The 22,660-nt window shown below is 41.2% G+C and overlaps 3 protein-coding genes across 10 annotated transcripts; 1 reads left to right on the plus strand and 2 right to left on the minus strand.

Moving 5' to 3' along the window:
• Positions 1-1,424: 1,424 nt before the first annotated feature.
• nedd8 (NEDD8 ubiquitin like modifier) lies at positions 1,425-4,244 on the minus strand. The gene is made up of 4 exons (XM_080741925.1): positions 4,036-4,244; positions 3,483-3,530; positions 3,309-3,391; positions 1,425-2,598 (listed from the first exon to the last, which is right to left on the minus strand). Exons 1-4 carry the CDS (start codon positions 4,051-4,053, stop codon positions 2,469-2,471), a joined length of 279 nt encoding a protein of 92 aa, XP_080598051.1. The 5' UTR covers positions 4,054-4,244; the 3' UTR covers positions 1,425-2,468.
• Positions 4,245-4,608: 364 nt separating this feature from the next.
• Positions 4,609-10,509, plus strand: gmpr2 (guanosine monophosphate reductase 2). 4 transcript variants are annotated; one of them, XM_080741825.1, is made up of 10 exons: positions 4,609-4,670; positions 5,466-5,586; positions 6,071-6,190; positions 6,645-6,728; positions 6,868-7,041; positions 7,252-7,333; positions 7,440-7,546; positions 7,822-7,864; positions 7,981-8,140; positions 8,675-10,509. In XM_080741825.1, exons 2-10 carry the CDS (start codon positions 5,500-5,502, stop codon positions 8,862-8,864), a joined length of 1,047 nt encoding a protein of 348 aa, XP_080597951.1. In that variant the 5' UTR covers positions 4,609-4,670; positions 5,466-5,499; the 3' UTR covers positions 8,865-10,509. The 4 variants fall into 4 exon arrangements, with proteins under 4 accessions (XP_080597951.1, XP_080597949.1, XP_080597950.1 ...); XM_080741823.1 differs by having other exon boundaries at positions 4,612-4,670; positions 5,496-5,586; XM_080741824.1 differs by having other exon boundaries at positions 4,617-4,675; positions 5,496-5,586.
• Positions 10,510-14,930: 4,421 nt separating this feature from the next.
• cideb (cell death inducing DFFA like effector b) lies at positions 14,931-21,532 on the minus strand. 5 transcript variants are annotated; one of them, XM_080742126.1, is made up of 6 exons: positions 21,350-21,532; positions 19,588-19,702; positions 18,883-19,032; positions 18,279-18,317; positions 17,145-17,341; positions 14,931-15,234 (listed from the first exon to the last, which is right to left on the minus strand). In XM_080742126.1, exons 1-6 carry the CDS (start codon positions 21,373-21,375, stop codon positions 15,093-15,095), a joined length of 669 nt encoding a protein of 222 aa, XP_080598252.1. In that variant the 5' UTR covers positions 21,376-21,532; the 3' UTR covers positions 14,931-15,092. The 5 variants fall into 5 exon arrangements, with proteins under 5 accessions (XP_080598252.1, XP_080598253.1, XP_080598251.1 ...); XM_080742127.1 differs by having other exon boundaries at positions 17,145-17,311; positions 18,883-19,041; positions 21,350-21,527; XM_080742125.1 differs by having other exon boundaries at positions 18,883-19,041; positions 21,350-21,527.
• Between the last annotated feature and the right edge of the window lie 1,128 nt (positions 21,533-22,660).

Below are 22,660 nucleotides of genomic sequence, written 5' to 3' on the forward strand. Positions count from 1 at the left end.
TCTGGTAGGGCTTTATTTAGGGGGTCAACTATTTTATTGTACAATGTCACTAGATATCTGAGTGCAATATTAGCAGCTGCCTTGGCAATGGTTGAAATGTCACCCCTAAATAAATCTTTTCCATCTACAGTATATTGTCTGATGAATTACAGTATTTATGTATAGGTATAGGTTGTTGAGTTGAAACACGATGAACCTACACAAACATGCATGCCTGCGGCTCACACACGCACGCACGCACGCACGCACACACACACACACACACACACACACACACACACACACACACACACACACACACACACGTATATTCCTCTATACTGACTATGGAATTCTCAGAGCATTCAAACTGCCTTTTTAAACACCCACACTGCCAAAAAAACTAAGAATAAACTCCAGAGCTTTGACGAATTCCACTCCGTTAGTCTTTAAATCTTTAATCTGTGGCATTAGGAATGAATTGCTCAGGGGACATTAATCCCATAAAACATTTATAAATCACCACCTCTAGATAACAGTAGGCAATGTCATATCTTGGTCAGAGAGATGCATATAAAAAAGAGGAAGAATGTACAATCAATTTGGGGCATTATTGCATTGCTTGATGGATGGATAGCAGGGTTTCCTCAACGTTGATGTGATTTGTGTGTGCCTACTGTATGGTTCATATTTCCATAAACAGATGTCATCATGTTAAGGTCTTAACATTATGTCTCACTAAATAAGCATTACAGACACAGACTCTTTTTCTCCTCAGAATGTGGTGGCATCCATCTACAGGTCTTTTGCAAAGATCATATACACCACAAAATGATGGCTTAATTGTTTGCTTTTAGCTAGTGACGATAGGAGTTTATACAGTATATTTCCATTGTGCCATATCTTGCTGCTGCCCAGTTCTTGATAAGCTGCAAGTCAGGTCGCCAGTTCTTGCTTTGATACAGACCAAAACAAGCCTCTGGTGTCCGTAGAAGGAAGCTCTTTTATGATCTCCTCCAGGCCACAAGGCCGGAAAAGATCAATACTGTCAATAGTCGTCATGTTTTCAAGTCTCAGCAATATGATGTCGTCAGATACAAGTGCTACATTGTGAACTGTGCTGGTTGCTGTCAGAGGATTTATTCTATTGTAGGTTGTATTTTGCTGTCTGCAGCCTACCAAAGTACAAAGTAGGCACATTCCACTTAATATGTCAACATTAAAACTATTTTTGTTTAAATGTAAATGTGCATAATGGTGATGAGTGTGTGATAAATAAATATATACTTACTGTAAGTGAATTACATTTTGCATTATTGTGTTGAGATGAGAACCGTTGTCAATAAGCAAAGAGTGGGTAGGAGTGGTTACAAAAAACATGGTAGTCAAGGTACATATTTGAATAGCTCCATAAGTTTATTACACAGGACAAACATAGTCACTTATTCCTCATTTTTATCACACACATTCACACACAGTAAACTTAAACTCAAAATCGCCTTCAGTTTGTTGTTCTGGGAGTGGGAGTAATATGAAGTCAAAGAACTGCATTAAATGTTAACCTTTTAAAGTATTGATTCTTTAAAAGTGAATGAATATTTCTCCAGCATCTGTAAACTGAGTCCATGTCAAGATGCAACCACATAAGTTGTATTCCTAAACAACATGCTACACCATTGTATTCATATAATTTCAGGTAAAATGTGTCTTTCATGCTCAGTACTAACAGTCATGGTTGATAAGCAGGAGGCTGTATTTAAATGAAAAGCAGAACATCGGTTCTACCTGAGAAGCCACTCTAAAGAAAACCACATCATGTGATCCCAAAATGATGTGAATGAACTAGCTAAATATACAACTTTTGACAAAATGTGTTGTTAATTACTTAAATATTGTATGTTATCTTCCTATATCTCCTTATTACTCCTTCACAGATCTGATGAAACTTCATTGAATGACTTGTGTCACTGACAGTCTTAAGATATGTAAAAGAGAGCAAGGAAGATACTCCAGTGGAAAATATTGTGTTTGAAGGGTGTTTTACAAGAACAGTAACGCTGCACCTGTGTCTGTGTTTTCCGGGGCTGGCTCTCCAAAAAAGAAGAAGAGGAAGAAAATAAAACCCCACCATGGTAGAATCTTTCTTTTAATTTGATTCAATAGGACAAGACTAAACCAAATAAGACCCAGCCCTGGAGCCAATGGCAAAACAAGAGTTTGGGCATTTAAGGAAGCCACTTAAACCTTGCTCAATGACCATTAAGTTTGGATTTCCTGCCTGTTTTTCATTAAAATGTTGACTGCCGGTTGACATGTAGAGGCAGAAAGATTTTGGCCACAAGCACAGCATAGCAAAACGCTTATCAGTGGCACTGTTTTACCTCCAATGCATCAACTCAGAGGTGGTATTCAGCAACCCATAACAGTCCCATCCTCAATGTCTCCAACCAATACTAAGACAGAGGCTAAGACAGGTTTGGTAGCGATAGCTACAACGCAGGCATGGAGTAGAAGCTTCTGACAGAGTGGAGGACCTCCTCTCCTCCTCGGAGCGCAAGGACCAGATGGAGAACAGAGCCACCCTGGATCTTGTAGTCTGCTGCCGTTTTCTCATCGTTCCTGAGAAGAGGTGACAGACAGGGTGAGGTCCTTCCAAATGTATGTGGTGTGTGGTGGACTTTGTAGTTTGTATAAGGAAACAGATACATGTACAATTCAACACACACTTGATGCATTGAATTACCGGTAGCTAACAATGCAAAAATGTACATCACATATAGCCTGCATGTGGATTATCTGGATTTGCTTCATTTTGGTTTTGACAATCAATGCTGCCTGAAGAACAACTCACTCTAGTGACGCCAGCTGAGGGTGTAGCCTTTCCACCCCAGGCATTGACACTAACGCTTGCCCGACTGTACATGGAAGGTAAATAAAGCTTATGGGCAAATACACGTTTGAGTGGGGACGCAATCTTCTTTAGTTCGCTTAAACACAAAATGAGATATCGGTCTAAAAACCTGAACCCCCCTCTCTCTCACTCCCTTATACACACACACACACACGCGGTGTGCCAAACTATTATTATGTGTTAAATTGAACAGTAATTCAAATTTTAACTATTATTTTAGAATGGACTATTTACTTGTTTAATTTTGGGCTAGTGAGAAAGACCTGTGGGCAAGTACTTGCCTGGCGGGCCTCTGAAACCTTAGTGTCAACCCCTGGCCCACTGTCCTTTGTTGTTACCAGTTATCTACCTCCATTGAAACATCCTGCACAATGTATACTTTACTAACTCATCTGCAGCAGTGGAATCTCAGCCTTACATCTGTTTTCCGCTGTAAATCAGCCTCTGCTGCTGAGGAGGGATGCCTTCTTTTTCCTCTACCCTCTCTTTGATGCGCTCCACCTTAATGGAAATAAGAACAAAAAGTTGTCAGACACAAAGACAGATTGTTCATGAGCCTTGTTCCATTTTGGAAAAGAAACATTATGCATACCTTATCGGTGGGCTCAATGTCAATCTCGATTTCCTTGCCAGTAAGTGTCTGGAAGTGGAAAGAAAAGAAAAAAGAAAGCTCTGATTTAGGCTACCAGAATTGTTCAATAATACAGGAGCAGTGGTGTAAAGTAAATAAGTCCAGTTACTCAAGTACTGTACTTAAGTACAATTTTGAGGTTTTACTTTACTTGGGTAATTCCAATTTCCATTAGTTTTACTTCTACTTCACTACATCTCCAAATGTATTTTACTCCCCTACATTTATTCAAAAACTTGTTACAACATTTTAAACATCTGCTATTTTCAAACATTTTTACTTTTGGTACTTGCCAACACTTTCATGAATACTCAAGTAGACTACTACATTTTGAATTCTGATATTTTACTTGTAGAGTATGTCTACATTGCAGACTCGCAGTATGGATACTTTTACTTATAAGTAAAATATGTGAGTACACTGTACAGGAATACAATATAATGTAGCCTACACATCCCCTTGCTTGAGTCTTGAGATGACTGTGATACTGATACTGCATGTAGAATCGCCTTACCTTCACTTTAATCAACATGTTGACTTCTTTGCTCTCCGAAAATCTATTATATTGCTATAAATATGTGTGCACCGTGTCTGTTCGGAGATTCGGGGAAAAACAATGTTTCGTTTTCAAAGTAATAAATAGGTGACGAGGAAATTTGATTTAATTTCTTTCCTAAAATTTCAGCTCAGCGTTTACGTCTCGCGTCGCACTCCTCAAGAATCCCACCAGATCCTTGTCTGAAACTCAAGGGTTCCGCAGTTTGATTTCGCGTGTATTATAATAGTTTTGCTGCTCAACTCTACTAATTCGGGGCAGACACATAAACATGAACTCTAAATATATTCAAACATACATTTAAATGTTATCCATATGATATAGTCCCACGGCAAGCAAATGAAGTGGCGTTTTAGTTGCCAAACCTGAATTGGGTTAAACCACAGGCTTTACGACACTTATTACGCCGTCAGACAGGGCAGTAAAACGTCACGACTGTAGTTTTCACTGACACTCCTTCTACTGCTGTGAGGCCTACGGGAACTACACTATGTGTCAAGTCAAGGTCCGCCCCCGTAAACATTCCCACTTCGTTTACAGAGGAAGCACTGTGCGTGCGGAGTCAGACAAAGATCTCATAACCTTTTATAAACGTAAGGTAAGTTCTTCCTCTTGCTTGCTGTTATTAAAACATATACATATGATAATGTGTTTGAAAGATTTCGTGCACTTACATACAGTTTATTTAATTTTTAATGAATGGCATATGATGTATGATCTTGACTTCTTGATGCTAAACTGGGTCGTGCGGTCAGAATGAGCTCAGATTAGCGTACGGCATATTTGATCTGTATTACGTTAAGAAAGGTATGGCCTATTTGTAATTTTTAGACCTGTGGTCATTCTCATTACATAAGAGTGACAATGGCATTGTTCAATTTACGTCAATACATTAGTTAACCCCAAACGGGGTTCTCGAACTACACGCGAGGTGACACTGAGAGAAAATCCAGTTGATTGATTGATTGATATAGATAGATAGATAGATAGATAGATAGATAGATAGATAGATATAATACTTTCTTTATCAGAGGTTTATCAAAGGTAGCTCTGGACCAGAGCTAAGGAAAAGGTACAGGACAGTACAGTACAGTAGAGTTCACTAATGATACTGTATACAATACTGTATTCTCTACATGACCAGTGGTGTAAAGTATCTAAGTACATTTACTTAACTACACTTTTGAGGTATTTGTACTTTGCTAGAGTATTTCCAATTTCCAGTACTTCTACTCCACTACATATTGGATCCAAATCCAGAGAATAACACATTCGTTGGGGTTTCTGTAGCACTATGCAGCTGTTAGGGGATTTGACTTTAAAACTAAAAGTACATGTTGTACTCAGGAGGCAAAGAGATGATTGAACATTTTAAATTCCTCCAACAGACACACATTCTATTGTAATCCTTTATGCAGAAGAATGCCTCGCATCGAAAATGACATCAAATTGGACTTCAAGGACGTGCTCCTTCGGCCGAAACGGAGCACACTCAAGTCTCGCAGTGAGGTACAGTATCTGTCACTCAGTCACAACAATGTTGTGTTATAATTATAGTGCTCCACTACTATCCATTAATGACTGCTTAGAAGTATTTATACAGTGTTCATTATATCCTCGTAGACCAGGCTTGCAGTGATAGCCTACCATAGACCTTTTAGTTTATGAGCTTAATGTGTTGTCATGAAAATACGTAGTGTCAGACACATTAATCACTTGCCATCCTATAGACTGCAGAATATGATGTAACAAAAGTAGAGATTCAAACTGATACAGAAACGTATGTTTTCCCAGTTGGGTGCACTAGCATTACTAGTATAAAATGTCCAGATTTGTTTTTTGATGTTTTGGACAAGTAAAGATACTTTTGACTACAGTTACTGTTTGGTGCGTCAAGCTTATTCCACGCTGCTGCACAGGAGTGCACATTTTTTATGGGAAAGGAACACACAACAACACTTCAATCCTATTGTACTGTTTCTCCTCTTCCTAGGTGGACCTGCTGAGAAGCTACACCTTCAGGAACTCAAAGGGCAGCTACAGAGGTATCCCCATCATCGCTGCCAACATGGATACTGTGGGAACCTTTGAGATGGCTTTGGCTTTGCACAAGGTACCGTAGACCAAAGCATCTACATGCAGTGTAAAAATGTTCCTGATGAACTGCAGACTTTCTTTGTTGGAGCCCTTTGTTTTGTCTATCCATGTTATGCTCCAACTTCTTTACAGAATGTAATCTTAAAGGCAGCCAATAGTTCTAGAAAAGAATGTGTTAAGGACCTCCTCTTCAGGGGTGATGAACCTGCTTTTTAAGCCCAAATGTATACAATAGATCCTCAACTAGAGCAAAAAAGCCTCCCAATTATCCCCCATACCATATCACCTTTGTAACACAGTTGAAGAATATGTTAACATTTTACCATGCAGCAAATGAGCAAGTTTGGGTTAAGATTTCAGATTTTGAAGTTCCTCAAGGACACTTCAACAGGGACACGTGGTGGTTGACAGCTATGGTGGCAAAACTGTGACCTTTCAATAATATCCTGTTATTTCTCTCTCTCTCCTAGTTCACTCTCTTCACCGCCATCCACAAGCATTACTCTGTGGATGACTGGAAGGAGTTTGCAGCAAAAAATCCAGAGTGTGTCCAGGTAACTACTGTAATATGACACGTATTGGATGGAATTTTTCCCAGTACTTTGTTAATTTAAATGTAACATGGTGTAGTGACTCTCATTATCTTTCTTCTCCCTTTGCCTGCCTGCCTGTCTATCTCTCTTTGTCTGTCAGAGTGTAGCAGTCAGCACAGGAACCGGTGAAGGAGACTTTGAGAAGCTCTCAGCCATCACGGCGGCCGTGCCTCAGCTACAGTATATCTGTGTGGACGTGGCTAATGGCTACTCTGAACACTTTGTGCAGTTTGTCAAAGACGTCAGGCAAAAGTTCCCATCACACACTATAATGGTCAGTGGCTGCACTGTATGCTGTAATAATATGATGGTAGCAGTTCTTAATCTGTTTTCATGAAGACAGATACAAACACAAATCATAATGGCTTTTTGACTCACTCAGTCACTCAAACACTGACTCACTCACTCACCCAATAAGACCTAGTCACTCACACTAAACGTGTTCATCGTATCACATCGTTTTGATATTTTGTACCTCCCTTAGGCAGGGAATGTGGTGACGGGAGAAATGGTGGAAGAGTTACTCCTGGCTGGTGCTGACATCATCAAAGTAGGCATCGGGCCAGGTGATCTTAATATGCTACTCACCGACACTTATTGCTGCTCAGACCCTGGACCCTGATCTGTAGATTAACCTCATGGATCTTCTCCTCCTTGTCTGTTTCTGTCCAGGCTCAGTGTGTACCACACGCAAGAAGACAGGGGTGGGGTACCCTCAGCTCAGCGCTGTGATAGAGTGTGCAGATGCAGCTCATGGCCTGAGTGGACACATCATCTCTGTGAGCATCTAAAGCCTGATTCATATGACGGAAATAGACGATCTACAAGCTCACAATGTGTGACAGATGTGACGCATTCTAAACTTGTAGATCTGCTGTTATCGTTGCTTGACACCATTGTATGATGGATCATAATGTTTTCATTTAGTGGGCTGTTGGACACTCTGCGTTGGCTCATTCTTCTACACTTGGATGGTTTTAATATACTAAAGTAAATACATACTAATGCTGAAAGAGCACACATCACATTTTCTTTCTCTCTCTCCTTTATGTAGGATGGAGGATGTACTTGCCCAGGAGATGTCTCAAAGGCTTTTGGTAGGATTAACACTTTCAAATGACATTCATAATGGAAAACACAATTATCCATCCACATATATAACACAGCAAATCGTTACACCATTAAATTGGCTTCACTGCCTTGTGACTCACAGGTGCAGGGGCAGACTTTGTGATGCTGGGTGGGATGCTGGCTGGCCATGAAGAAAGCGGGGGTGAAGTCGTCGAGAAGAATGGCAAGAAGTTCAAGCAATTCTATGGCATGAGTTCTGACACAGCCATGAAGAAACATGCTGGGGGCGTGGCTGAGTACAGGTCAGACAAATACAGTTTTTATGGTGGATTTAGTATTCCTGCAAATAAATAATTTTATTAGATGGCCACCCTAGAAAGCATTATGTTTAGGCATGTTTGGACGCTGTTAGTATAATTAGCTTTGGCTTGGCTTCACTGTGATTAAGTTAGGTTAAGGATCTGGAGTTCTATTTTGGCCATCTAGTGAGAACTTTATAGCAGTGATAGCTGAGTGGTTAGTGTCCATACCTAGGACTCCGGTGGTCCCAGAGGTCGCAGGTAAGATTCCCCGCTCCAGCTATCACTGCTCTCCTTCCCTCGTGCTCCTTGTGGGCAGCACTGGGTTCAGCTGGGTTAAGCTGAAAACTGAATTTCCCTTATGGGATGATGTAGGTAAATTCTTCTTCTTAACTGTAATAAATAATTAACAGATGCAAAGGTTGGCTAAAAAACAGCAAAAGGTATTCTTATTCTAAGAAGGCAAACTCTTACAGACTGTTCACTTAAGACACTGTTATATTAGTTCCAATCCAGTTTTCCTTTTGTACCCACAAGAGCGTCTGAGGGGAAGACAGTGGAAGTCGTGTACAAGGGCCCAGTGGAGATGACGATAAGAGACATCCTGGGTGGAGTGCGCTCCACCTGCACCTACGTGGGAGCCGGCAAGCTGAAGGAGCTGAGTCGCAGGACCACCTTCATCAGGGTCACCCAGCAGCTCAACACTGTGTTTGGTAATGATAGCTAAACCATTCCTCAGGGGATGTGTTTGCTTCTCTGCCTGGTCAGCATCTGACACACAGAAAAACACGCGCGCACTGTCACATATACTGTATACACGCACAACGCACATATGCGCACGCACACACACACACACACACACACACACACACACACACACACACACACACACACACACACACACACACACACACACACACACCACTGTATTTCTTACCTAAAGGTCATATAGCTTCTTGAGCATCTTATATATATATATATATATATATATATATATATATATATATATTTGATGTTCATGCTTTGGTCGAAAAAGACTGTCACGGTCAACTGCCTTAGTTATTCCAAGTTACTTCATTTATGGATGACTAGAAAATATTTTTGCTCCACTCCCAAGTCTTAAGTTATTCCATAAATTGATACAGTATATGATTGATATATTATTTTACACTGGTCAAAAAGTGTTTCGGTTTCAGTAATCAACGGTTCATGTTTTAGGGTTCTACAGTTCAAGAAGTACTGTACGTGTTAACATCTAATTTCTATAGGCGTTCTTATCATTCCATGTGAGCTTTTAATCTTCCCTCAAATTATAATGTAAATTTTATGTGTTTTTATTTTGCATCTCACTGCCAAGTTACAAAACCATATGCCATAAACAAACAGTATATACTGTATATGTATGTGTGTGTATGCACACGGACGGTATATACACATACACAGTATTTCTCTGTATGCAATACACTGTATGTAACAACCCAAAACCCACATTTCAGCATGTCTTAAATTACTTAGAGCTAAATATGTATGCAGTTCCTTTATATTAGTAGCCAGTGAGAGGGTGAAATCTCTCAATTGTTCCCTTAAAAGTGTTGCACTTTATTGATTTGGAATATCAAATAGTTTATTATAGTTACTCTCCCTTATATTCTCTTGAACATGCAATTAATCAAGCATATTTATGAGAAAGAAAAAAAAACATTACTTTCAATATGCATGCATGCATACAGTCATCATTCCAATTAACGTACTGTATGAATGTATCCAGTGAAAATTACACTGCCTTGACCATAACAGCAATGTTTGAACATACTGTACACATGCTGACCACATCTCTGTTCTGTTGATGTTCCTGCTGCTGTATATTAGATTGTACTTCTGACCAAAATGTTTCAGTCAGTGTCAGTGAATATATTTTATAATAGCAGTATTTGACACAGTGCCAGTTTAATTACTATGGTCCAGTTTTTGTTTCATTTAAATGTGTAAATTTGGTTAGTGGGGTCCATTTATGTTGACAGCTTATTATTGCATGTGAAATGTTACATCGCTGGTTTTTGGCACAAACCTTGTATCGATTGACTTTTAGTTGTCTTCCTAAATTAATCTGCTATAATTGTGCTATATTAGTAAAACAAAAACAAAAAAGTCAAAGTGAAAGTAGTCTGGTAGTCTGTGGGTTTTATAAATATTGAACCATTAAAAGGTTTTAACAGGATCTTGTGACTAAATAACTACAGTGGATCCATTGGAACATTCCATTTCTAACAGTACAGTAACAGTTTTGTACATACTGTACAAGGTTTCTACCCAAAAGCGATGACATGCAATTTGGATGTCACATTTTGTCATTCTCATTTTTCACAATAAAAATAATCCCATACAACATCTTAGTTTCATTATTTATTAGTAAGTCATCCGCAAAATCTGTCCAACAGACACAAAAAAAAAAATTACATTCGAAGTGTATTCTGATTGTCTCAAAGTATTCAGGAAGCATGGTATTAGCATTCTTTCACTGTACAGTCTGTAGATCAACAAAAAGCAAAAGGAAGCTGCAGAGAGCCTTGCCATTTCACAAAGAACCTCTGTGATGGTGATGGATGGCTCACCAACAATTCTACCACAAACGTGTGACTGTTGCAATGTTGGCTGTATCTTTTTAGAAATTTACTGTATATAAACACTCACATAGACACTCCCATGGTTACAGGATAGGTGGGCACAGTGTCCACTATTTCAGGTGCCCACATGTCCCTAGTGCCCACTCGTCCAAGGTGTCCATAATGTTTTGGTGCTCACCTATCTGTTATCTACCAGAGCACTTCTACTTCTTGGGGTTGGGAGGTTTCCACATCTCATTTTCACCCAGACCTTTAATTAAGAGATGAAAAGGTGCGTTATTTCCCAGGTCATCTTCTAGCCCAGGTGGAGCTGATGTGATGCATGTCTGAGGCCAACAAGTCTCTGAAGTGCATTAATGTCTTGATCTGAACGAACTTGACACCTTGAACACCTGTGAAAAGGAAGGATGCTTGAGAGCCTTGTTCATTGGTCCGCTGCTTGCTGAGGCATTTTCATTTGAAAACAACTCTTCTCACAGGTCCAACAGTGTTTTCCAAACATGGCATCACTACCCAATTTATTGTTGCGAACCACCAATTTGTCAGGGTTGCGAATAATAACGTATTAATATTTTCAAATTTTTAAAAAGAAAAAGAAAATGTATAAACATTTTTGGAGATGCCTACAAGCTCACAACATGTCCTTGTAGATGTGCTATTTAAAAAAAAACATTAATGGGGATTAATTGATTAATTAATTTCATTCATAATAATGTATTTGTGTAGGTTTGTGTCCCAGGAGACCACCCATCAACAGTAGAGGGCGCCAAAAGCTTGCATGCTTAGTAACTTACGTTAGGCCTACTTGTTAATTTCTAGATTCTAATTATTACAAAACATACATTATCCACTTAGTCGATTTGAAAATCGCCGATCTACAAGCTCACAATGCGTCGCATTGTGAGCTTGTAGATCTGCTATTTATATTTGAAAACTTGAAATGGGACTTCTACATAATAATGAGTAGTAGGCCTACTTTTACTTTTGATACATGTCTTTAAGTTTAAGTAGCCTATTTTGACACCGATACTTTTACTCAATCATTTTTAAATTCCGTACTTTTACTTGTAACGGAGTATTTCTACATTGCCGTATTGATACTTTTACTCAAGTAAAATTGTTAGTAACTTTTCCATCACTGTCCAGCTGTAATAATTGGAGATGAGACTCTATTGGTCAGCACTGGGTCAGAGGGTGTGGCATAGAGGGCAGGTCGTTTCTGTGGGATTTTGCTGTAGAGAACTTAACTGCCAACAGTGCAGCTGAACTAGCAACTATCGCGGTAAGTTTAAGATACATTTAATACACATTTCAATCGTTGTATTTCAAAATGGCTTATGAATGGAATAACAGAGGTGCATGGTATCGCATTTTCTTAACGTTTGGCAGGTTTTTGAGAAGATGGTATGCCTATAGGCCCAGACAACCATGCATGCGCCTCAAATATTACAGAGACTTAAATTCAGGTGACCACCTGTTACCAGTTAAAAGATTGAAATTACTTCTCTGTCCAGCTTAATTTGGCTATTTCCTAAAATATTTGACCAAATTCATCACAAATGAATGGGACAAATGTCCCCCCGTTGCAGGTTTGTAATCTTTTATGCTAAAGATGGCAATTACTCCACATGTAGGCTAATGAAGAATATGGTAGCATATTGGGAACGCCGAGTACGATTTTTTACATCTTTATCAACCATGTTTTCAGAATTGTGTAAATGTAGCTTATCAATTTCCTCTATAGTTAAGTGTAACAGGGTGGACATGTTATGCTTGACCACAGCTGTAATGCAACCTAACCTGATTAAACAGTGATACTTCTTATGGTAAATGGTTTCCTTTCAAAATATATGCTACTTTCTGAAGTCATGTGCCTAGATAAATATTCAGCTGCATTTACAGGTAGAATTTGCATTAGCGTTACAGGCGGGACAGTCAACTGAGGGACACGTTCAAGATTTGAAACAAAAAATACATTATTCACAAATAATGACATTTGGTGAGAAACGCATACTATACAATCATGATGTCAAATCTTTATATTGTTTGAATTGTATTACATTTGTTACTGAAGCTGAGTAAATATGATCTGGGACATGGCATTTAGCTTACTTCTAGTGATTATTTTATATTTAATTCACCCTGAGTACATATACATTTCCTATTATATGGAAAACATTTAACAGTCTAAGAAAGCCTTTCCTATTTTGGTATGTTATGCTTATTTTACAAGATATGCTGTATTATGGGGACACAAAGGGCACTGAATACTAGGAATGACCCTTATACTTCCCTCACAGTGGGTGACTCAGAAAGAAGACTGACTTCCACTCAAAGATGCGGGTCTTACTGACTGCAGCTTCAGCGGGAACACGTCCCCAGTCAAACCCCCTCCAGCAACCCCGTGGTCCTGCCCCAGGAGCATTTCTCCTCAACCAGAGCAACATGCTGTCCCTTCCCGTGGTCACTGACGGTCTTAGGGTGCTGTGGGTGCATTCAGACCAGGCGCGTCAGCAGTTGGTGGAGCTGGACTCTGTGGCAGAGCTAGTTGAGGCCCTCAACACGTTCCCGTATCCGACCAGGGGGGAGATGGCTGCTCTGGCGCGCCGTTGCTCACTGCAACTGGACCAGGTCAGGGTGTGGTTCATGATCCAGAGGCTCCGCTATGGCCTCAGCTGGGACTCTGAGGATATCTGTGAGGTCAGGCAGAGACTCCGCTGCTCGGGTCAGACTCAGGGGGTCGGGGAGGGTGGGCAGGAGAAGAGAGGAGAAAAGACAAGCGAGGGACAAGGGAATGAGGACAGTATGGATGGAGAAGCTGGAGGGGAACATGAGGCGGAGGGGGAAGGAGTCAATGTGGCAGAGAAAAGGCAGGAGGGAGGGAATGGCGAAGGAAAGATAACTGGGCAGGAGCGAGTGGAGATAGTAAGGAAGAAGCTGGGAAGGTCGATGGAAGAGGCAGGGAAGAGACGAAAGACAAGGTGCAGAGATAAGAAGAAAGCTGCAAAAAGGAAACGGGAGAAGGCAAACCTAAAAGGCATGGCTCAGGTGCAGCCGCTGAGAAAGATGATAATGACCCGCCTGTACCCAAGCAGCAATGACTACAACCACCTGATTTCACAAACGGGACTCTCACGTAGGTCCATCAGTAACTGGTTTTGTCATCTCCGCTACCGGATCAAGAACGGCAGCAACCCATACTGGCTGACGAAGCATGCATGTCACTGTCTCCGTAGAAGATTACAGTACAGGTACAAAATGCAGGCGCTGGCTAAGGCAAAATCGGTAAAGGAGAATCCGCCACTGAAGGTGAAGCTGGAATGGGAGCGACACCGTCACTGAAAGTGAAGCTGGAATGTAATTTCCACTGCAGTATAAATGATGCTCTCACTACAACTTGTGTATTTTAAAGATATACACACACACTTGCATAAGGGAGCATTCATAAGACCTTACAAAAAAGTATGGGGCTGTTACTGTGTGTTTATTTGTATTTTTGTGTATGTTTCTTGAGGGAAAAAGATGTTTTATTTTATTTTCCGTTCAACAATATTTACCTCTGAGATTATTCAGCCAAGTATATGAGGGTTATATTTGATGCAGTAGGTTACATTATGCATTAGGTTACATTATGCGTTATCATTCCATATGAACAATGCTATGTCTGATAACAATCTGCCATACTGTAGCATACATTATATTGAAGATATTGTTGTCTAGAGTCATTATGTTACACATGCTACATAGCCTGTCACTGAATGTAAGAGTGGCTTTTTTGGGGGGGTCCTACTTTAAATAAAGATATTTTTATTTTCAGTTTTCTGTAACTTTTGTCACAGTTAAAGGAGTAGTTCACCTCCAAAATGACTTTTTTTCCCCCTATTGATTACTGGAGACTTGAGCCAAAGGCATTTGGATCCCCAAGCAGAATCAATGGGGGTTAATTTATTGTAATCAAATTATTGTCTTAGGAATGCGAGAAATAAAATAAAACGAATGTTTTATCTCCATGGTGTAATCAATAGGAAAGAAAGTCATTTGGGTGGTGAACTACTCCTCGCTTACGATAGGTTGTAATACCACCGTTGTTGACATATTCTTGCTATGATAAGCGGTTTGTATCATGAAGTATTCTTGAGAAATTACTTCCTCCTATTTAGGAGCTTGAATATGGAAAATAATATAATTTATTGATACCCACATGACAAGCAGATATCAAAATAATGAAAAGATGGGAAACAATTACACCAGATTGATAAAAGACAACAACAAACAAACAGTAAAAACTGTGTTACTTTTAAAGCTACAATTAAATGGATGATTCCAAGCTCTTAGTTCCAGGTAGCCACATATTCATCCCCCTGTGGCTGCCAGAACTCGGCTCCTTCAATGATGCGACGCACAATGGAAGCAGATTTGATCAGCAGGTGTCCGGCTGCATGGAGCAAAGTGGAGGCTACACGCAGAACTTCTCTGAGGAAATGACAGAGAAAGAGAGTCATCAGTCAGTGGTTCTCAGCCTGTGGGTCGGGACTCGGGACCCCCAGGGGGATCCCCAAATTATTTAAACTAGCCCTTACCCGTTCAAAGATATGAGCTCCAAAATGATGTGCAGTGTGTGGGTTATGGGATGTGCACTGTGCATACAGTATATGAGGGATGGAAAGTAACTTTAACTGGTGCGTGCATGATAATATGTAGGAGCATCAATGTAAGAAATACCCGTTTCGTTTAATGGCTAACCCCCCCCCCCCCCCCCCCGCCCGCCTGCACACACACACACACTCCCCCCCCCCCCCCCCGTGTGTGTGTGTGTGTGTGTGGGTTTGTGTGTGATTGTGCATGGCCTGAACAACAGCGCCCCTCCCTTAACATGTGTGGTCACAAAAGGTACTGTAGGCTAAATAGATATAGATACACCATAAAAAGGCTATTATACAGCATACGATTTGTGAAAGTGACAAACGGGCTTCACAGTTATGTCAGGTGTGTTCATATGCTGATGGTGATGCGATTTCAGATCAATTGCTCCAGCCACCGAGGAGAAACGCTGTTTCATACAGACAGACACTCACTCAGACAGACATTCGCAAAATTATAGTATAGATGGGGGTCCTAGTTAAAATATGATTATTTTGAGGGTCATGGCCTGAAAAGGTTGAGAACCACTGATCGAAGTAGCCTAAGCCTGTACTCATGCTATCAGAAACTAAATCATACTCTGGTTAGATGGTAACGCTTGCTGAGAAGAACTGATCCTGTTTTTATAAATGTGTTTAAATAGAAAATAACCAACAAATACTGTATAATCATCAGGTTACGCTACTTTAATGAAGTCATTTCATTTCACTAATTACAATCTAAGAAGCTAGTCAGGAATCAAAGGATTACATTTCAAACCCATATACTGTATGTTGGTTTGTGTGAGTGTTTCTGTGTCGTGTGGGGATTTAAGGGGAGCAAATGCTAATTTCGTGCAAATTTGTCTTAAAACGCAAAATTTTGCACAGATGTAGCTCAGGGCATGCTCTAATGATTTAGCTAGGGCGCCCGAGTCGGTGACCTTCGGGGTCACCACAGCTCCAGAAAACACCCACAAAACTCTGAAAAGTGATGACTAATCACTTTTCATCACTTAACCATCGTTCTCTGGGGCCATTTGTAGCCCAAGGAATGTTTTTTGTGCAAAACAAATGCTTGCAATGGATTCAGCATACTACTTCCCTACTTAAAGGGTATTTTCCTCCTGTATTGAAAGTCGATGGGAGCCCAACTTGATTTGGCCGCTGTGGCAACCCCGAAGGTCGCAGACTCGGGCGCCCTAGCTAAATCGTTAGAGCATGCCCTGAGCTACATCTGTGCAAAATTTTGCACTTTTAGACTGATTAGCACGAGAAAAAAACCCTAAGGCCTCCGACTAACATGAATGCTCACCCATACATGCATCGTTTTCTGAGGCCATTTCTAGCCCAAGGAATGTTTTTTGTGCAAAACAAATGCCTGCAATGGATTCAGCATCATGACAAACCCCTAGTTAGACCCATCAGATCCTACTTAAATACCCAGAAAAACATTTTTTTTTCTGGGTATTTTCCTCCTGTATAGAAAGTCAATGGTAGGCCAACTTGATTTGGCCGCTGTGGCGACCCCGAAGGTCGTCGGCTCGGGCGCCCTAGTTAAATCATTAGAGCAAGCCCTGGGCTACATCTGTGCAAAATTTTGCGCTTTAAGACAAATTTGCACAAAATTAGCATTTGCTCCCCTTAAATCCCCACACTAGTGTTACTGTACTGTGTAATTTCGTGCTACACTCTGTGCAGGTACACATTTTCAACTATAGGGCTCAATGATTTGCTTATTGTGTCTCTTCCTCTTTGACTAACCGTAGTATCTTCTTGGGCCCCAGACACTGGAACTCGGCACCAACAGAATAAAGGCCCCTAAAGGTCGCGTTGACACTCAGAGAACCAAACACATCCTTGGGATTCATCCTGTACAGGTCAAAGGTGACACGGGCTATGTCTTTTCCAGCCCGGGGTTTGTTATATTCCTGAGGATGAGACCTGTTAACAACGGCACCCTGGTGGTAATAGACAAATGTGAAACAGAAGTTACATTTTCTGAGATCAATAATAAGATATTCAATCTCTGAATATTGTTGCACATGTCTAGAACAAACAAAACAATCGATGTAAGTATTTGTCCAACAATCATAGGACGGGCAAAGTCAAAGTCAAAACAGATTAGAAATGTAGGGAAAAAAGTATTCATGTGATCAAACAACCATAGAGATAAGATAACATTTCATTCAATTTAGTGGGGTGATGAGAGTTGGCAGATGAGAGTCACGATTGTGATGGAAATTATAAAGATGGATTTAAAAATGGAAGGAAAAGAAAGAAAGGAGCAAACGGAAACAGTTCAGAAAGTGATCAAGAAGAGAAGTATACTGTATATTTGGAATGAAAGCGAAGGCAGGCGGCATATTCAGTGACCAACATGCAGTTGGACAGTTTATTGTAAGGAAAGTGGGACAAATTATGTCATTGAGGATTACCAGGAGTGGGCTAGTGATATTTGAGCGTAACGCTGATCAGATGGAGAAAGTCATGTATATATACATGTTTGGGGAGTGCCCAGGGATGTTTTTCGACTTGGAATGAGACAATTCAGCAAGGGAGTTATAAATGAAGTGCCTCTGCATGTGAGGTTTTAGAGGCATTTGTGGACTGTGTAGAATAGATGACTTGTGTGATGCAAAAAGATTGAAATGATTTAAAGACGGGAAACATTGTGCTGAAAGCAAATCACTTGGTCTGACTTTTATAGGGAATGTACAGTACTAGGCTACTGGCTGCCGAAGGTTCTTGGAAATACATGCTAGGCCCTATGAAAGGTGCTATTCTCGACAGCCATGGACATGTAGTGTCAGTGTGTAGGGAAAACAAGATGTGAGGTGTGGAAAAGAAAAATGCAAGGAGGATTGTGAAGAAAGGCAAGACAAGCAAAGTGCGTACATTTTGGTGGGGAGCATTATGCTGGATCAGCTCAGTGTCCTAGGAGAGAGAAGTAGATGAAGGTGAGCAGGGTTTAGGGCAAAAAGAAGGGATTATCATATGCCGAAGCAGTAAGAGTGGAGAGGAACAACACAAGCAGTGAAACATTTGCATGGACAAGAAACGGTTCTTAGCTTTCATTGCAATGGCCAATAATTGTGCAGTTACAAAGTCAGAAGTAATCAAGATGTAGCTGGAAGCGTCTAGAAGATTCCTAGATGTAGGCCTATACTGTCACTACTGGAGAAGACTTGGACAATACTCTAAGCCCAAGGGAAGGATTCACACCACCTCAGGCCTCAGGGTTTGGGGTGAATAGGAATGGACAGAATATGGAGGATAATGTGTATTTTGTAAATAGGTGAACTTAGAAATAATGTTTACAGTAGGTGTCGGAATACACATACATTGGTGTGTTCCGGGCTTCCGGCATAAAAACTCAAAGAAGAAGTTGTAAACACACACACACACACACACACACACACACACACACACACACACAAAATAGTTAATTTTTGAAACTTTGAGGTAGACTTTGGGTTTGAGTGTCTCATCATTAACATACTGCCTGAGGTCTCCATGTCTGTCCGGGCTCCAGGGCCATGAGAACGGTGTTGTCAGGCAGGACCATGAGGAACTCCTCTGAATCCACCTCTGTGCCATCCTCCTCACACACCAGAGAAACACACATAGCAGACAGGGACACCAGCAATGCCTGGCATACCTGCAATATAAACAACATGAAAATACTTTCTGCACATCCAAAATCCTACATATCCTACACAAGTGTATTTATTAAAATATATAAAGGGGGTAAAGCCCTATGCTGATTTTGTAGTTTTATACTGTCTTTTTGTTGAGTGTTGAGTGTCAAGTTTAAACAACAGCAGGGTACAAACATCAGCGTGCACAAGACTGCTACACTGTAGCAGATCATCTGCTACAGTGTAGCAGATGGAAAAGGGAGGGGTCCCAAGTTTAGATGCCTCTGGGGGACCCCAATAACCAGTTTATTTTGTACTGTGGTCCCTGTTACTGCCAACCACCACTCTTGGACTGGGGTTTTGAGAGTAGACAACCATATGCCCCCTCCGATACATTAGTCACCAGGTTACTATCCGTCTGTCAAAAGTGCCCTCTCTGCACGTCCCTGGTTTGCAGTCCCTGGTTGCCAGGATCCTGTGGTGGTGGGCGGGTGTTTTATCTCAAACTTTGCAGTATTTTAGCTCTCATTCTCACTCCCTTTACCCAGTTGTGATGTCATGCTCACCCTTTCCTTCAGTTCTTCTAAGGTCCCTGCTGTGATGCCCTTTCGGGTCTCCCTGTTGTGGTTACACACTCTGAAGGGTCGTTGTGTAGGGTACCATACCCGCTTGGTTACTGATCTGTGGTGAGAGATGAAAAAGGATGAATGAAGGGATATCAATCCCAATCAGAATGACCAAAAGGTAAGTACAGTATGATTGTTTGCCTTGACGTCACTGTGACAAAGTTCATAAGCCATGTTACAACATTGTGAAATGATGACACATACAATGTTAATTTAGAGGGGATGTGTCCCTGCCAACGCGGAGATGGCTGCCAATTGTATCCCATCCCATAACAACATAGGAAGGGTTCAACACACACACACACACACACACACACACACACACACACACACACACACACACACACACACACACACACAGAAGAGATTGCACCGAATTCTGCAAGCCGTTTAGCTGATTTTTTGGCATCCCAAGTTGTTGGAAGCCTCTTAAAACCAACCTATGTACATGTAGGCAGCCAATTAGATTGCCCCTATAACCTAGCTCTGTGATAGTATGGAGGAGTGGCTGGTATATTATTACTTTAGTCATAAAAGCTTCCTCTAAGCTCGAGTCAAGGGTGCAGTTCACTTCAACAATGGAAACTGATTTGGAGCATTTATTGACAACAGCATCTGGTGTATTAGCTGAGAGATGTGCAAAGATTTCAGGATTATCAGTACAGAGTTGAAACATGGAAGGTTTGATACAGGAATGTTTGTACATTCTCACTGACAGTGTAAAATGTCCTTTGTTATGAGATCAACTATTAAGTTGTGGCATGCAATGTAAAGCCTTTCAGCAACATTCAGAATTTGTGACATGGTTTCTGTTATAAGCCCTGTGGTGTGAGGCCGCAAACATTGATGGTTAGAAGGAAACCAGAGGGAAAGCTTTAGGAAGGTCTGGTAGGAAGGATTTGTAGCACACGCGCGCGGGGCTCGCGCGCGCGCACACACACACACACACACACACACACACACACACACACACACACACACACACACACACACACACACACACACACACACACACACACATACACACACACACACACACACACACACACACACACACACACACACACCATTATCACCACATTATCTTGTTGATCCACACAAGTGCCCTTTGTTGTTGTTATCCAGATAAAGCTGAGTGCAGTATTGTGTAACATTTACTGCTTAGGCACAAATTTAACATTACGCAGAACAGTTACTGAGAGAAACTGTAGACTGTAAATTTAGGACAAACAATACAGTTGATAATCTTGATCTCATCTCAGCAGTTTAAGATATAGGCCTAGCACAAGGACCTAAAAAAACAAAAAACTAATTTGATGACAAAATTGAGGGAGAAATGTTCCCTCAATTTTGGCATTAAATGAAACTTACTACTGTACTTCTGTTGTAATATAGTGCAATGATGACGTATTATTATTACTAGCCAGCTACAGTATAGTACTAGCCACTATGTTTTCCTTGCCAGCAACAGTATACTTTGTTATCATTTTAAAGTCCATAATTTCCATAATATCAGTAACATACAGGTATATTCTGGAAATCTTTGAGATGATCATGCTTACTATGAACAGACTGCTTAAGGCCTTATATTGAGATCTAACAGGATCAACAATGTTGTTCCTGTTAGATCTCACTAAACAACACTGTTTTGAGTAGTTACCATTTAGCACCATGACAAGTATTATCTGTAGCCTACACTTACTTTAACAATGAAGATGTTGCGTCCATTCTTCTGTTTGTCTCCTCTTAAAAGTTTTATATTTCTCTGTGACTATAGGCTACTGTAGTTATTTGTGTTCCACCGATTGCAGTTGAGTTACTGAATTGGAATTACCCTGCTTGTACCTATTTGACCCAGCAATCGCTCTCAGGTGGACTTTCACCCTTACCCAAGTGATCATTCAGATGTACAACAGCAAAAGGCAAAGTACCTCCTGTGTTAAGCACATGCGTGCACGCACGCAAGTGCTTAACACAGGACACACACACACACACACACACACACACACACACACACACACACACACACACACACACACACACACACACACACACACACACACACACACACACACACACACAATCAGTTTAAAGGAGTGGTTCACCCAAAAGATTACACACTTACAACACCCCTTTGCAGCATTCCTAGGCCAATAATTTGATGAACAGTGGAGTAAATTGAGTCTCCTATTAAATGAGCAGTCACCAGGTTGGGAGAACTAGGCCATTGGTTCTCAAAGTGGGGGCCAGGGAGCCCCAGGTGTCCTTGATGGAGTTCCAGGGGTGGGGGTACCACCCATTTGTACACTCCCCCAGAGTTAAACTAACATTAAGGGGGTGGGGGGGGCACGGTGGCGCAGTGGTTATCACTTCGCCTCACAGCTAGAAGGTCCTAGGTTCGATTCCCGCCGGGGGACGCTGTGGGCGCTGGCGGCGTGTTCCTCCCTCCGCGTCATCAGCGAACCGGGGCGCCGGGGCGCCTGATGGAGGGGAAAGGAACTGGTTGGAATAACGTGTTCCTTCCACGCGCTACGTCCAAACCAGGGAAATCTCCACTGTCAGGTGAAAAGAAGCAACTTGGACTCCTCATGCATAGAAGGAAGCATGAGGTCAGTCCGTTGTCTCCCCAGGCGCGGCAGAGCCCAGGATTACATAGGCAACTAGAAAATATTGTTCCTTCGAAACAATTGTGGGCTCGCTTCAAGCCAAAAAAACTAACATTAAGTAATAAGTGTCATTTTGGGGGTCCTTGACATGAAAACGTTTGAGAACTACTGAACTAGGCTGGCAACTCCTTTACATTTTAATACTATTACTTAATTTTGCTAGGGAGTGGGACCCCCTGGAACCCCCTCAAGAACCCTGACTGGGGACCCCCACCCCACCACACCCCACCACAGCACAGCAGCACTATTTAGTGTGTGTGTGTGTGTGTGTGTGTGTGTGTGTGTGTGTGTGTGTGTGTGTGATATCAGTGCCAAAAAACAGCTGAGCGCCACAAAAATACACGTCA

Source organism: Nannobrachium achirus (assembly GCF_963921795.1).
Source record: "Nannobrachium achirus genome assembly, chromosome: 14".
Taxonomy (NCBI): Eukaryota; Metazoa; Chordata; class Actinopteri; order Myctophiformes; family Myctophidae; genus Nannobrachium; species Nannobrachium achirus.

Excerpts from the sequence above, each read along its gene's own strand:
- nedd8 (XM_080741925.1), bottom strand. Across the intron at positions 3,392-3,482 it reads ACATTGAGCCCACCGATAAG|GTGGAGCGCATCAAAGAGAG; the intron begins GTATGCATAATG and ends ATTTCCATTAAG. Across the intron at positions 2,599-3,308 it reads ATTTACAGCGGAAAACAGAT|GAACGATGAGAAAACGGCAG; the intron begins GTAAGGCTGAGA and ends ACCTCTTCTCAG.
- gmpr2 (XM_080741825.1), top strand. The coding sequence starts at position 5,500 with ATGCCTCGCATCGAAAATGACATCAAATTGGACTTCAAGGACGTGCTC. Across the intron at positions 7,865-7,980 it reads AGATGTCTCAAAGGCTTTTG|GTGCAGGGGCAGACTTTGTG; the intron begins GTAGGATTAACA and ends TGTGACTCACAG. Across the intron at positions 8,141-8,674 it reads GGGGGCGTGGCTGAGTACAG|AGCGTCTGAGGGGAAGACAG; the intron begins GTCAGACAAATA and ends TGTACCCACAAG.
- cideb (XM_080742125.1), bottom strand. The coding sequence starts at position 21,375 with ATGGACGCAACATCTTCATTGTTAAA. Across the intron at positions 17,342-18,278 it reads ATAATGCTCCCCACCAAAAT|GGTGCCGTTGTTAACAGGTC; the intron begins GTACGCACTTTG and ends TATTACCACCAG. Across the intron at positions 15,235-17,144 it reads GGGCCCAAGAAGATACTACG|AGAAGTTCTGCGTGTAGCCT; the intron begins GTTAGTCAAAGA and ends TCATTTCCTCAG.